The sequence below is a fragment of the Marmota flaviventris genome, chromosome 3 (genome assembly GCF_047511675.1).
Source record: "Marmota flaviventris isolate mMarFla1 chromosome 3, mMarFla1.hap1, whole genome shotgun sequence".
Taxonomy (NCBI): domain Eukaryota; kingdom Metazoa; phylum Chordata; class Mammalia; order Rodentia; family Sciuridae; genus Marmota; species Marmota flaviventris.
In genome coordinates this window covers 124,572,960-124,588,827 of record NC_092500.1, presented here as the reverse complement: position 1 = coordinate 124,588,827, position 15,868 = coordinate 124,572,960, and the positions used below count along the sequence as shown (strand labels likewise).

The 15,868-nt window shown below is 45.4% G+C and overlaps 1 protein-coding gene across 6 annotated transcripts; it reads left to right on the top strand.

Moving 5' to 3' along the window:
- Positions 1-4: 4 nt before the first annotated feature.
- Lpar5 (lysophosphatidic acid receptor 5) lies at positions 5-15,370 on the top strand. Of its 6 annotated transcripts, XM_071610352.1 has the most exons (4): positions 5-4,015; positions 4,215-4,388; positions 10,156-10,225; positions 11,409-15,370. In XM_071610352.1, exon 4 carries the CDS (start codon positions 11,644-11,646, stop codon positions 12,778-12,780), a length of 1,137 nt encoding a protein of 378 aa, XP_071466453.1. In that variant the 5' UTR covers positions 5-4,015; positions 4,215-4,388; positions 10,156-10,225; positions 11,409-11,643; the 3' UTR covers positions 12,781-15,370. The 6 variants fall into 6 exon arrangements, with proteins under 6 accessions (XP_071466453.1, XP_071466454.1, XP_071466452.1 ...); XM_071610353.1 differs by lacking the exon at positions 4,215-4,388 and having other exon boundaries at positions 5-897; XM_071610351.1 differs by lacking the exon at positions 4,215-4,388.
- Positions 15,371-15,868: the final 498 nt, after the last annotated feature.

The following is a 15,868-nucleotide window of genomic DNA, read 5'->3' as shown; positions in this document are numbered from 1 at the left end:
GGGTTCAGTTCCCAGTTCCAAGAAAAACAAAACAAAAAAACAGTATTATGAACCTTCGTGTACCCTTCACCCCGCCCTATATGACCTATCATTCAACAGAATAGAATGTTAAAGGTCCTACAAAGCTTCATAATAAAGAAATTTTAACCTAATGTTTTCCAAACTCATTTGACCACAAATGAGTACTACTTGCCATTTGAAAACTTATGCTTATGTTTTCTGAGGGGCTGTGCTCAGCTGCAGGATACAGAGGCGAGGGTATGTCATCTGAGCTTTCTGCCCTTCTGAAACTCCAAGCCTGGGGAAATAGACCTGAGTAAAGAGGAAGCATCCAGCCTGGCATTGTTGGAGGAGCTGGGTGTGTACTGGAAGGGAGAGAGGAAGAGACAGAGGGCCTTGCAGAACACTGGTATGCAGAGAGAACCCTGGGCAGGGGAAGGTACAAGCAGAATTGCATGGGGTAAACCACCTGGCCGACCTAAGAGAGGAAGAGACACACAGGGGAGGGTATGAGTGAGAACAGTGAGCAGCAGTGGGTTAGTCATCGGGTATCAGTGGTGGGTGTGCCAGTAAGAGTTCCCGGAAGCTGCTTGAGTGTGTGAGGGATGGGTGGGGGAGGTAGGTGGTAAATTAGGGCTGGATTAAGTGTCATTAGCTGCTGGAGTGGGGGGTTTCTTCTCTAGTCCATGAAGGCCTCTGAGGTCAATGCTTCCTCTTCTCTTTCTCCTTGGCCCTGTGGGGTTGGGTGAGTGCAAAGAGCTGGGAGGGATGTGCTGAGAACTGCTGGGGTGGGTGTGTCACCACCCGCCCAGGAGCAGGTCCTACCAGCCCAACCCAGCACAGAACAGGCAGCGGAAGCCAGCCTGGGGCAGCCACAGAGCGACAAAGGGAGCACAGGTATGGGGGTGTGACAGGTGGGGTTGAACTGCCCAGGGTGGGACAAGGGGCAGGACCCCTCTTGTGGAAATGGGAGACATAGGTGGGGATGTAGATGAGGGTGGGACTTGGGCCCTGGAAAACCTTTTTGAATACAGTAAAAAGCCCAAAGGGGCTGCCTTAGCCAACAGATCTTCTCAGAGCTGCTGGATGAAGCAGCCAACATGTCTGACACACCCAGGAGTGCCCCTCTGAAGGGGATCCCAAGGGATCCCAAGCTTCCACCCCAGGGCATCCCAAGGGTCCTCCCCTTCACCCTGGAGGTCCCCCCTCTCATGCTTAACTTGAGCTTCCAAAGGGAGGGGGCCTCTGGAAATGCTTCCAATATTTTCCAGGCCTTCTAATATACGACAATGAGCTAATCTGATTAAACTCTGCTAATGGGTTCACTGGCGCAGATGTGTTTTTATTTATTGCTATCCTTCTCAGGTAACCAAGGTGTATTTTACATATATTTTTTATTTTTTGCGGTGCTGGGTATGGAACCTAAGGCTCCAAGGATGCTAGGCAAGCTTTCTACCACTAAGCCCTAGCCTCATCCCCCAAAGGCATATTTTAATGCACTCTCAAGGAAGAATGGCCTCCACCCAAAGGGCTCATCTTTTTTTTTTTTTTAAGAAAGCCTTCTCTTATTTATTTTTTTGAGAGAGGTAATTTTTTTTAATATTTATTTTTTAGTTTTCGGCAGACACAACATCTTTGTTTGTATGTGGTACTGAGGATCGAACCCGGGCCACACCCACGCATGCCAGGCCAGGCACTACCACTTGAGCCACATCCCCAGCCCCTGGGCTCATCTATATAAAGGGATTGGGCTAGATGGTCTCTAATGTCCCCAAGGTGCTGACAATGTGGCATGAAAGGAAGGAAATTTCAGATATTAAGCCCAGGTGGAGGGACTGTGTGTTTCTGGGACCAATGAGGGCTGTTGCCTATCTGTAACCGATGTTTATGGAAGTCTCTATAACAAGAAGGGGATCATATCAGATTGTTATTTTGTTATTTCCAAAACTTTTTTTTTTGTACCAGGTATTGAATTCAGAAGTGCTTTACCACTGAGCCACATCCTCAGCCCTTTTTTTTAAATATTGTTTTTAGTTGTAGATGGACACAATACTTTTATTTTATTTTTTATGTGGTGCTGAGGATCAAACCAGTGCCTCACGTGTGCTGGGCAAGCGCTCTACCATTGAGCCACAACCTCAGCCCTCCCCAGCCATTTTTAAAAAATTTGAAACAGGGTGTCTCTAAGTTGCTGGCTTTGAACTCTCGTGATCCTCTAGACTCAGCCTCCCAAGCCGCTGGAATCACAGGTGTGTGCCACTGCACCCGGCTGCAAAACTCTTTTTCCCAGGAGATGGAGGTAGTGATTGAGGGGAAGTGGAAACTTAATTCTGTATTTATGTATGTGTGTGTGTGTGTGTGTGTGTGTGAGAGAGAGCATGCTTGCTCATCTCCCCAGCCACCCAGAGACAGAAGATCCCAGCTCCATCTGTGCTGCCTGATGTCATCAGCTCTCCCCACTCTGCTAACCTCAATCTTTATCCCAGAGACATTTAATGCCCAGGAGTATTAAAAAAGAGAAAAAAGTTGGTATAGTTAAAAATTGAACTTAGGGCTAGGGTTGTGGCTCAGTGGCAGAGCACTTGCCTAGCACAGGTGAGGCATTGGGTTCAATCCTCAGCATCACATTAAAAAAAATGAACAAATAAAAGTATTATGTAAAAAAATTTAACTTGTCAATTTTAACATTGCTGTTACTTCTGAAATAAATGTGATATTCTGGTTTAAAAAAAAAGAAAATGAAGGGGAAAAAGTAAAAAAAAAAAGATAGCTAAAAGGGTGAGAGTTGAAGGGGCTGTGGGTGTGGTGAGCACTTACTTAGCATGTGTGAGGCCCTGGGTCCCCAGCACTGGTGTCAGGGAAAGGGGGGCTGAAGCCAATGGTACACACTAACAGCAAGAGCAAGGTGAGGGAGGCTGAAAACCTTCAGGAGATTGTCTAGAAGAGGACCTGCCAGGCCTAAAGTAAGAATAAGATGCACATGGGGCACAGGTCATCAGGGGCTGAACCTGTTGCAGTGACTTTTTGGCTGGGATTTATTATCTTCCACTCTTGAAAGCAGGGTGGAGGGAGATGTGCAGGTGGTGTGGTGTCATCCACATATCAGGGAAACTAATTGAACTTTGGGCTGCCTTTGCTTTCTGCCTTTTCCCAGGAGAATGTTTGGAGAGATTAGTGTCTCTAAGTTGCTTAAGTTCTCTCTAAGTTGCCAAGGCTGGCACCCAGGAAGGGAGAAGACATGGCTAAGGATGATGTTGGAAAGGCTGAAGGAGAAAGGCTATTGTGGGATGGGGTGTGGTAGAAGAGACTGGAATAGGAAGTTTGGCTGAGGAAATGGGGAGGAGGGAAGACAGTGATAAGACAACACCACTCCAGCCTGAGCCCAAGAGACCCCACTTTTAGGCAAGATTGTGATCTCTGAGGCAGAAAGGAGCCTCCTCACTCATCTTGGAGCTCAGACTATCTCCATATCCCAGGCCTTCCCATCTCATTCCTACTACACCTGAGACCCAAGATAAACTGATAAACAGGATTTGTTTGTACTCCCAAAGAAGTCACGGGACCAAGATTTTCACAAAGATGTAAGACTGGGTGAAGCTTCTGAAGGCTCAGACCAGCTGGATCTGTTTGCAGAGACTGAATATACTAATGCGAAGGGATGTTTATAATTAACCCTGTCTGAGAGGAAAGTGTGCACCCGCCCCCAACACTGCCTGAACACAGAAGCAAGGAAGTGGGTCTAGCTAATTTAACTAGCAGGTTAGAACTTTTACCAAAGGGGTATTTCCTGTGTCTGTATGAAACACCGGTTGGGTGTTTAAAGAGGTTGGAGCTATCCCAGAGCTGATCTTAAGGGACAAGGAGAGTCCTTTTCAAACTTTTGACCTGGGGAGAAGGCAGAAGGATATGAATAAAAACAGAAGGCAAAGAGAGAACAAGGCATTTGGTGCATGCGCGGGAGGGCCAGGGGGAACAGCACAGAGATGGTGCCACACAGAAGTTGGACATTGAAGAGGTATTTCTGTTCCCCTTCCTGTCCCTATCATCGTCCTAAATCACCTAGTCCTTTGTCTTTAGCTCCCCTCTGCATTATTGGCCAGTTGCCAAATAACATGGCTACTGAGGGCAGGGGTGTGGAGAACAGTGAGGGAATGATCATGATCTAGCCTCCTGCTCACTCTTACTCCCTCATTCTTACTTCCTGCCTGTGGCAGAAAATAGCCCTGCCCTTCTGGCTTATCTCAGCCAAGAGCAGCACCCAGCCCAGCTCAGAGGGCAATGGGACAGATCCCAGAGGCCCTGAGGAGGTAATAAACCTGGACCCTGAAGGTGCAGAAAGGAAGCTGAAGGACAGATGCCGTGAGCAGCAGGTGGCGGCACATGCTCTGGTGTGTGAGTGGTAATGGTGGGGTGGGATGGTGGTGAGAAGAACAGTTCCCATAGCCTCCGTGTATATGGTGGATTCTTTGTACCTTGCTGCCTTGCAGTTGAGATTTGTTTGTTGGTGTCTGCATGGAAACATGCTTGTGAAAGTGCCTGATTGTATAGTCTTGTCTGTGTAATAGGATATAATCCCTAAGGCAGGGGCTATGTCTCCTCTTCCGGCTGTGGCCCATCATCTGTGTACATGCTTGTATATTACCTGGTGTGTGTAAACATTGATTTGTATGTTACTGGGGATCTGTATGCACATCTCTTTTTTCTTTAATTTATATATATAAAAAAAAATTTAGACGTTGATGGACCTTTATTTTATTCATTTATTTATATGTGGTCCTGAGAATCAAACCCAGTGCTTCACACATGCTAGGCAAGTGCTCTACCACTGAGCTACAATCCCAGCATCAAGCACCTCTCTTACTGTATGAATGTAAAGCATCTCCATGTCTGTGAACAGACATGTGTATAATGGTGTGCCTATATTTCCACATCAGTTTGTGTCCGTGTTACTGGACTTATGTAGGCCTCCACGTCCCTCCTCCTTCCTGGTGAAATGAAACCCCAGAGTTCCTTCTCTCTGAGGCAGCTGCTGTTTCTTTGATTCCTACATTTCCCCAACAACCTGACTTCTTCCTCAAGGCAGGACTAGGGGAGAGGGTCTGTGCTGCCCCTCCCCCATGCCTACATCCCATCTTCCATTTCCTGTTTGCCTCCTTTTTGGCAGTTTTTTCCATCTTTGCCATCTGGCCTGGCACTGTGCCCATACAGCTACACAGATAGGAGCCTCCGGGCTCAGGGAAGCAGGGGAATAGGGTTGCGCCAAAGCAGGGGCCTGGCAGCTTTCAATGCTCAGTTTGACCTTTCTGAATGATAGAAAGAGGTAGCTTCCCCAGCTCCACTGCTCCCCGGTACTGGGGATGGAACCCAGGGCCTCCTGCATGCTTGGCAAGCACCCTGCCACTGAGCTACTTTCCCAGACCTGAGACAGGATCTCACTAAGTTACATAGACTGGAACTTGTGATCCTCCTGCATGATCCTCCTTGAGTTGCTGGGATTATAGGAATGCACCATTATGCCCAGCAAGTGGTGGCTTTTTGACAAAGAAACTAGGGACTTCTCTTCTTTGGAATAGGGTAATAGAATCATCATGATTTCCTTTACTATAGGATTCCTAACCTTTCCTTTGAGTAGTAGCTCAAGGAATCCACTTTGGTCTATGTAACTTTGCAACTTTTTAAACAGAACAACTGGGGATTCTTGGAAAATAATTCATTTGTTCAGTTTCTAATGTGTGTTTCCTAATTATAAGGAGCTACTATATGGTTCTCAAGTAATGGTTAAGAATGATAAAGCATGGGGGCTGGGGTTGTGGCTCAGTGGTAGAGTACTCGCCTGGCATGTGTAAGGCACTGGGTTCGATCCTCAGCACCACATAAAACTAAATAAACAAAATAAAGGTATTGTGTCCATCTACAAAAAAAAAAAAAGAATGATAAAGCATGGGCTGTGGATATAGTTCAGTGGTAGAGCCCTTGCCTATCACTCAGAGGCCCTGGTTCAATCCCCAGCATCAATCAATCAATCAATAAAGTGTAACTTTATTGATTTATTGAATTATAGAATAAACTATTATTGAAATCTTAATATGAGATGTTTCCAAACAGTCCTTTTAAAAGACATGGTTTCATACTAAGTCGGTTATACATGTGGAACCAGATAGGAATGTGAAAAGAAGTGGTTAGGTGCCTGGGTTTTGTTTTTGTTTTTTTCCTCCAGTGCAATGGATTGAAACAGGGGTGCTCTTAATTGAACTACACCCCCAGTCCTTTTTATTTTTTATTGAGACAGGGTATCACTAAATTGCTAAGGTTGACCTTGAACTTGTGATCCTCCTGCCTCAGCCACCCAAGTAGCTGATATTACAGGTGTGTGCCACCATGCCCAGCCGGTGATTGGATTTTGACACAAGAGATGTTATAACAGGATTATGAGTGGGCTAACATGTTGAGTGGGGAGTAGATTTCCTGCCAGGCAGCCAATAAGTGTCACTCAGGTCTTCGAAGTGCAAGGATTGAAGTGTACATCTGCAGGGTGTGGTCCCCACCCCAGGGCCTTACCATCAACATGAACCAATGTGCATAAAACAACTGAGGGGATCAAAGCAGCAAATTAAGTGTTTGAGTACTTTCTCTCTCTCTTTTTCTTTTTTTTTGTATGTGGTGCTGAGGATCAAACCCAAGCCACACGCATGCCAGGCAGAGCGCGCTACCGCTTGAGCCACATCCCTAGCCCTCTTTTTTTTTTTTTTTTTTTCTTTTTTTGCTAACAGGGACTAAATTCACTGAGCCACATCCACATCCCTTTTTCATATTTTATTTAGAGACAGGGTCTTGCTAAGTTGCTTAAGGACTCACTAATTTGCTGAGGCTGGCTTTGGACTTGGGATTCTTCTGCCTCATCCTCCCAGCTGCTGAGGTTACAGGCATGAGCCACTGTGCCCAGCTTAACTGTTTAAGTACTTTTTTTTTTTTTTAATTTTCTGAGAAGGGGAGCTACAATGTTGCCCAGGCTAGCTTGGAACTCCTGAGCTTAAGCAATCCTTCTCAGCCACCTGAGTAGTTGGAACTACAGGCATGTACCACTATGTCCAGCTCAAATATTTAAGTACTTATGGGAAATTATAAGGAGGCACATATGCGTGTTTGTGTAAAGAAAGATGAGTTTGTTACCAATGTTTGAAGTTGGAAATAAGAAGGAAGTGGTGTTTTGTTTTTTCAGTACAGGGGATTGAACCCAGGTCCTTGCACAGGCTAAAGCACTCCACACTGAACCACAACGCCAGTAGGAATTTGGTTATTAAAATGTATATCAATTGGACAAATGATGAAGTAAAATAAGTTACCCCTGAGCACAGATTTCATATAGTTAACTATAGAAGACTAGGTGCTCTACCCAGCATCTATCCACTTATTGAATCATCCATTCTGGTTGGAAGCAACACAGTATATCTTGGACTTTGGAACTGGGCAGTCCTGGGTTTTATCCTCAACTCATTCCTTGGTGATCAGCTCTTGGGCTTCTGTTTCCTTTCCTATAAAAATGAGGACAGGGCTGGGGATGTGGCTCAAGTGGTAGAGCGCTCACCTGGCATGTGTGCGGCCGGGGTTCGATCCTCAGCACCACATACAAACAAAGATGTTGTGCCCGCTGAAAAACTAAAAAATAAATATTAAAAAAAATTCTCTCTCTCTCTTTAAAAAAAAAAATGAGGACAAACACCTACCTCGAAGGATGGTTGGAAGGGTTAGAAATTAAGTATGAAACACACCCTGGAATATGGTTACTATTATTTTTCAGTCTACATTTATTGAGGTAGGTGCTGGGGATACAAAGATGAATAAGCCATAGTCCACAGTCCCTCCCTCAAGGAGCTCACAGTCTAATGGGAGAGGCTGATTAAGAATAATTAATTACAGGGCTGGGGATGTGGCTCAAGTGGTAGCGCGCTCGCCTGGCATGCGTGTGGCCTGGGTTCGATCCTCAGCACCACATACAAACAAAGATGTTGTATCCGCCAAAAACTAAAAAATAAATATTAAAATTCTCTCTCTCAAAAAGAAAAAAAAAGAATAATTACTATACACATGGGAATAGCTGTTAGACCTGTGCCTCCCTCCACCCTGGAAAGCACAAGGCTGAAGGGACAACATCTTCCCTGTGGGGGAGGCAGATCACCGGGTCCTGAGAAATGACTCAATTTGCCAGTTGGAGAATGAGAGGAAACAATACAAAGGCAGAGGTCTGAAAACAAAGGAACATGGGTGAAAGTGGGGATGTCTACCCAGAAACAAGTCTGATTTTATTTGCTTTTCAGCATTTTAAGTCCCATTTGGTATTATAGTCATCCCTTGGCATCCCTGAGAGATTGGTTTCAGGAATCCCCCTTGGATACCATAACCTATGGATGCACAAGGCCCTTAAGTAAAATGGTATAATATTTTCAAATAATCTAGACATATTATCTTATATACTTTAAATCATCTCTAGATTATTTATAATGCCTAATACAATATAAAAGCTATGTAAACAAGTTACACTATATTGTTTGGGGGATAACAACAAGAAAAAGGTTGTATATATTTAGTATAATTTTTAAAATTTATTTTTTTGTGGTGCTTGGGATTTGAACTCAGGGATACTTTACCACTGAACCCCCCACTCCTTTTAATTTTTTTTTTTTTTTTATTTAAGACAGGGTCTTGCTAAGGTGCTGAGTCTGGCTTCAAATTTGTGATCCTCCTGCCTCAGTCTCCTGAGTAGCTGGGATTACTTGCAATTGGTTGAATCCATGGATGTGAAACCTGTGGTTATGGAGGGCTAACTGTATTCTCATTGTCAAATTGGCACTTTACAGGAGAAATGTTTATTTCCTTAAACTGTTCCTCAACATCTCTCGCTAGTCTCAAGCTACTAGTGGTGATGATTGGTGAGAGAATAAATAAATAATCTGGTATTTTCAGGTTTACAATTTAATTTTCTGCAAGTTTATCTATTTTGTAGTGCTAGGGACTATAGGGGGACCTTCAGCATGCTAAGCCACATACACACTGAGCCACGTCCTCAGTGCAATAGGCAAAATTAAATTGCTTCTTTTGGATGGAACCAGCTTCATTCATGTCTTGGGATACTTGCTCAAGGTCTGAGACAACTTCTCTCCCTAAGATGTGGCCAATAGTATTGCTTAATGGCTATAGAGTTGTTGTTTGAGATGATGAAAAAAATTCTATTTCTGGTAATCATTATTGGTGAGGATTATGTATCATTTTAAATGTACTTCATGACATGGAATAGTACACTTAACAATGATGTTGGAAGCTGGGTGTGGTGGTGCATGCTATAATCCCAGCTACTTGGGAAACGGAGGCAGGATTGTAAATTTAAGGCCAATCTGGATAATTTACCAAGATCCTGTCTCAAAACAAAAAGTTTTAAAAAGGTCTGAGGAGCTAGGTGCCATGATGTATGCCTATAATCCTAGCTACTCTGGAACCTAAGCCAAGATCACAAGTTCAAGACCAGCCCCAACAACTTAGTGAGACCCTATCTCTCAGCTCAGAGGTGAAGATAGAGTGCTTGCTTGTTAGGCATGAGGCCCTGGGTTCCACTGCCCAGTACGTAGAGCTGGGCCTACTGGCATATTCCCTCCCGTACCCTGTAGTTCCAGTTATTCAGGAGGTTGAGGCAAGAGGATCACTCGAGCCCAGCAACTTGAGGCCAGTCTGGACAGCATAGTGAGATTCTGTCTCAAACAAACAAACAAACAACAACAAAAAAAAACTAATTGGCCTTAGGGAGTTGAGAAAGTTGGGACACTCAGATCACATCCTATTCTTTGGCTTGTCTACCTCTTGGCTGCGTCCTTGATCAGCCAACTTTGCCTGAGGACTGAAGTTGCTGCAGCCTGCTCTTTAATGGCAGCTGAAACCGTACTACTCCTTACCTTCACCCTCTCTGGGTCCCTTATGTGTCTTCACTATCAAACCACTGTGTTCCCTATCACAGAGCTAACTTCCTCTTGGAAGCTCTTTTGGTAGACCCTCAAGGGGGAACACCCAGAAAAAGCCCAAGGTACTCTTTTTTTTTTTTTAAGTGAATAGACTTTTTTTTTTTTTTTAAAGAGAGAGAGAGAGAATTTTTTAATATTTATTTTTCAGTTCTCGGCGGACACAACATCTTTGTTTGTATGTGGTGCTGAGGATCGAACCCGGGCCACACTCATGCCAGGTGAGCGCGCTACCGCTTGAGCCACATCCCCAGTCCCCCAAGGTACTCTTAACATGCCTCTGCCCAAAGCAGCTGGGCAATTGGCCTATAAGGTACCAATACATTCTTATTTCCATTTTACAGATGAAGAAACAGCATTAGGGAAGTCAATCAGGATGAACCCATATTGCTCTGACATCAAATATCAGAAGGGTGGATGTGATGAGTGAGGCTGGGATTTTGTACAGGACTTGGGAGTCTGAACTTTAGATAATGGGGAGCCAGCCTAGCACCTGGCCTGGAGAGGTGCTTCATACTATTTCTCCCACATGATGGACCTATTTAAGTGGACTTCTTTGTTATCTGCCTCCTTCCAGTGGAATGTAAAGTAGGTGGGGGGCGGGGGGAAGGCCTATGTTTTGCTCACTACCCTGAACATGCCTGGAATCTTTTAAAGACTTAGTAAGCATTTGAGGTAGGGAGAGTTCTTTTAAGACAACAGCAACCTAAGCATTTTATGTACATGATTTTATTTAATCTCTAAACAACTTCATGAATTAAAGCCTTCATGAGCTTTTTTTTTAAAAAAATACTGGGAATTGAAACCAGGTTTGATTTGCCACTGGGCTAAATCCCCAGGCCTTTTTATTTTTATTTTGAGACAGGGTCTCGCTAAGTTGTTTAGGGCCTTGCTAAATTTCTAAGGCTGGTCTTGAACTTTTGATGGTCCTGCCTTGGCCTCTGGAGTCTCTGGGATTACAGGCCTGTGCCTCCACACCTGTCTAGTAAAGATCACTTTTAACATGCTATGCCACCCCCATTCAAGGTTAAATAAGATGAAGTTTAGAGAGGTTAACTTTTCTGAGGTCACAAGGTGGCAAAGCCATGATTTAAACCTAAACGTTTAGTCTGGGGCTAGGGATGTAGCTCAAAGTAGAGTACTTGCCTACCTGGGTTGAATCCCCAGCACCACCCAAAGAACAACAAAACAAACCAGACAGTCTGGAGTCCCTGACTCCAGAAAGAGGGCATTTAATACTGTACAGTACAGTCCTGGTATAGATGCTATTTTGGACTGGGTGCAAAGAGGTGCAAGATGAGGCTGAGAAAAGTCATGAGGCCAGCCAGTTTAAATAGCTAAACATTTGTGTCTGCTGCCCTGTCCCTGCATAACTTTGATTTTTGATTTGCCTCTCCATTCCAGGTCTCCATTGCTGATGAGGCTGTGACTAAAAGCTTCCAATCCTTTACAGCCATCGGACCCTGCAGCCATAGCACATATTTCCATGACCTGCTTCTCCTTGCTTTTGGTCGGTCTCTGCACAGCCTCCAGGTCCCTGTACAACCTCCAGGCTGCCACCCTGGAGGTAAAAGGGATGCCTGGATCTTGATGTGTCTCATGATGTATCCAGCCTAGCTCCCCCTCCCACTTTTTCACGATGTTGACCAACTCCTCCCTGTTGGCCAACTGCTCTGCCAACGCCTCTTCTACCAACAGCTCTATTCCTCCGTGCCCTGACTATAGGGCCACCCATCGCCTGCACATGGTGGTCTACAGCTTGGTGCTGGCGGCCGGGCTCCCCCTTAATGCGCTGGCCCTCTGGATCTTCTTGCGCGTTCTGCGCGTACACTCGGTGGTGAGTGTGTACATGTGCAATCTGGCAGCCAGCGACTTGCTTTTCACCCTCTCACTGCCCGTGCGCATCTCCTACTACGCACTGCACTACTGGCCCTTCCCCGACCTCCTGTGTCAGACGTCGGGCGCTATCTTCCAGATGAACATGTATGGCAGCTGCATCTTCTTGATGCTCATCAACTTGGACCGCTATGCAGCCATCGTGCACCCCCTGCGTCTACGTCATATGCGGCGGTCCCGCGTGGCGAGGCGGCTCTGTCTGGGTGTGTGGGCACTCATCTTGGTGTTTGCTGTGCCCGCCGCCCGCGTGCACAGGCCCTCGCCTTGCAGCTACCGGGGCATCGAGGTACGTCTGTGCTTCGAAAGCTTCAGTGATGAGCTATGGAAGGGCCGGCTGCTGCCCCTTGTGCTGCTGGCCGAGGCCCTGGGCTTTCTGTTGCCCCTGGCAGCCGTCCTCTATTCATCTGGGCGGGTCTTTTGGACTCTAGCGCGGCCGGACGCCACGCAGAGCCAACGGAGGCGGAAAACCGTGCGCCTTCTGCTGGCCAACCTCGTCATCTTCCTGCTGTGCTTCGTGCCCTACAACTCCACTCTGGCTGTCTATGGGCTGCTGCGGGGCAACCTGGTGGTGGCCAGCCAGGAGGCCCGCGATCAAGTGCGCGGGGTGTTGATGGTAATGGTGCTGCTGGCCGGCGCCAACTGCGTGCTGGACCCGCTGGTGTACTACTTCAGCGCCGAGGGTTTCCGTAACACCCTGCGTGGCCTGGGTACTCCACTCCAGGCCCGGACCTTGGCCACCAATGGGGATAGAGGAGCGAGTGCAGAAAGATCCTCAGAGGCCATCCACACCACTGGAGTGGATGCCACCAGTCAGGAGCTACTCCAGCCACCTAAACCCAGAATGCCCTTCACCGAGTGTCCCCAGGATTCCACCCTCTGAACGCATATCGCGCAATAGTGCAGTCTGGTACCTCTCTCATAGGCTTCTGGATCCATGTCCATGAGGGAGGTGCACTGAGCGCTTGGATTTCAGAGTGGAACTCCAGTTCTTGAATGCAGATGAGAACAAAGTGTGGAAACAAGGTCACAGGAAAGAAAGATTGTTACTAGCCATGGCTTCTTTAAGTTGGTGGTAGTAGGCAAAGGACTCTTTCTCCAATCGGTGGGAAGTGATGCAATGAACCTGACCACAGCTAAGAGCTGATAGATGGAAAGGAAAGTGGATACCCTGGATTTTGCCACAGGACCACAGGGCCAAGAGCTGAAGAGCCCCAAACCTTGGTAGATCAAGCTACTGAGAAGTTGGTGCCATCTGTTGAGTTCTGTGCTGATCTCAGGGCCATGGACACCACCATTCTCACTTCCACCTGGCCTCCTGCTACTTAGCAGGAAGCGTACAAGTGTTTATTTGATATGGAGAGAACTGGGTTCCTTATTATTGATTTCTAATGGTTTCAGCTAGGACACCCAACATGGGATGGTAGGGGCAGGCAAAACTGTGAATTAAATTGTGATACACACTGCCCCCCTCCCCAAAATCCTAGTTTTTGTCCCTTGTCTAGGTCATCGCTTCTCCTGCCATCGTTTTTAGGGCCTCCTCCTTTCTAGGTCCTTAATATCATCTCTGTCTTCCTGCTTTGTCAAAAGAAAGGAGAATAGTCTTTGTATTAAAGCATTGGTTCTCAAACTTCTTGGTCTCAGATCCCTTTACACTCATAGAAATTGAGGACCCCAAGAGCTTTTGCTTATTCTTTGTTGTTTTAATATTTACTGTAATGGGAATTAAAGCTAATAAGTTTTTAAAACAGAAATACACAAGCACATAATCTATTAGCCATGAGAGTGGTAACGTCATCACATTTCTTGAAGCCTCTGGAAAACTACATTGTATACTGGTGAAGAGAGTGAAAAACATAAATAATATCTTAGTAGTATTATGAAGATAATTTTGACTTCATGGACTTCCTCAAAGAACTGGTCCCTGGATCACACTTTGAGAACCATACTTGTACTAAGGTATTAGAGTTCACATTACCATCTTCCCAGGGCATTATATAATAGTTTTTTGTTTGTTTGTTTTGTTTTGTTTTTATGACTGTAAGGAGTGTGGTGCTCAACAAATTAATTGCTAATAATAGTGCTTAAGGCTTGGGGCTTCCTGGAGGCAGGCAGGAGTTTGTACACCAAATGGAATACCACCTTGGGCTTATAAAGGCAGCAGCCTTGGGGGGTCAGGGGTGGAATCAGACACACACACACTCCGGAGGAGAGGGTGAGACGTCTCTAGTGGTTAGAAAGGAACTGTGCCATAGCCAGGAGAGAACAGTATACAGGGAAGTAAGAGTGAGATGAGAGGACAGGAATAGCCCGACTGTTCTTAGCAAACTAAATGGTTTCCTTCCGTCTTGATCCAGGTAGGGGGCTGGGAGGGCTGCAGAGTTAGCACCTTGACATCTTTAGACCTTGGCAGTAAGAGTTGTTGCTATGTGTGTCCAGTATGCATTTCCATCCCTATGTCTCAGTACTGTATTTTTCTCTCCCTCTCTCTGTATGTGTGTGTGTGTGTGGGGGGGGGGGAGTGTGTGTGAGACAGTGTTAGGGTTTTCCTGTATCTGTGTTTCGAGTTCAGAGTCAGTCTTTTGTGTGTCTTTATGTGAGCTCTCCAGTTGGTGATTTACAGGGGTAAAATGACCTCTGGTGGCCAAACCAGGTAACTGACCCAGATTTCTCAAGATAGCCTTGAAGTCCCAGCCTTCATCTGGGTAGAGGTTAGAGCCCAGGACCAGCTCCTTACCCAGTTGCTCTTAAGGCTTGTTTGTTAGCATCCACCCCATCTGGCTTCACCTTCAGAATTCCAGACCTGTTTGTGCCTGTCCTGATCTGAAGGCACAAGCCTCACCAAATCTCTTAGTCCAACTCTGAGAACTTTAACACAAACTGAACTGAACACAATTTAAAAAAATAAAATGAAGGGGCGAGGTGCAGTGGTGCACACCTGTAATTCCAGTGGCTAGGAGGCTGAGGCAGGAGGATCACAAGTTCAAAGCCAGCCTCAGCAACTTAGTGAGGCCCTAAGCAACTTAGTGAGACCCTGTCTCTAAATAAAATATTTTTTTAAAGGGTGGGATGTGGCTCTGTGGTTAAGTGCCCCTGGGCTCTATCCCTGATACCCTCCCCCAAAAAACAATAATAATAATTTGAAAGGGAAGAGGGCATACTTAACATTCACAAGGCCCTGAGTTTGGTTCCTTGTAATACACAACTAAATGAATGAACAAATAAAAATTTTAAAAATACTTGAGTACTTTTATATGCAGGTACATGAGTGAATTCTAAAGTAATTAAAACACATATATAATCTGCTTATTTATTTTTCCTAATTTTTATGTTTATTGGATGTCTCCTTCCTAGATAGAATGTAAGCTCCATGGGGGCAGGCTTTGGTTCTCTTATATATTCACTAACATCTAAAATAGGGCCTGGCACAGGAGAAGTGCTCAATAAATATTTGTTGAATGGATGAACAGTCAGATCTTGTTGTGAAGTATTTTACTACTTAGTGGGGAATACAGAACAATAACTATAATGCAAGATAGAAGATGCAGGAATACAGGGCAAAGTGTTGGCAATTTATTTAGAACCCTGAAGGTTCTCAGGTTTGGCTCACATGGACATATTGTGTAAGATAGCCTATAGGGAAATGAAGTGAAGGAGAATCCAAGGAAAAGAGCGATTTGGGACCTACTACAATAGTTGGGAAGAAGTGTGGTTATGGTTTGTGGAAGAATTCTCACCAGGCTATCACTTCCAGATGGAAATGGGTTGTTTGCAGTGTGACATGTCTGGTGTTAAAGTCCTGGCGGACTGTTAAAGGCCCATCCAAAGGGTTTCTACCATGAGAACACAGAAGAATAGATTAAGGAGCTATTGCAGACAGAGGGGAATGAATAGAACCTAACACATTAACAGGCTGTGGAAGTTTAAGAAAACTTGTAGCTAGGCATGGTGGCACTTGCCTGTAATACCAG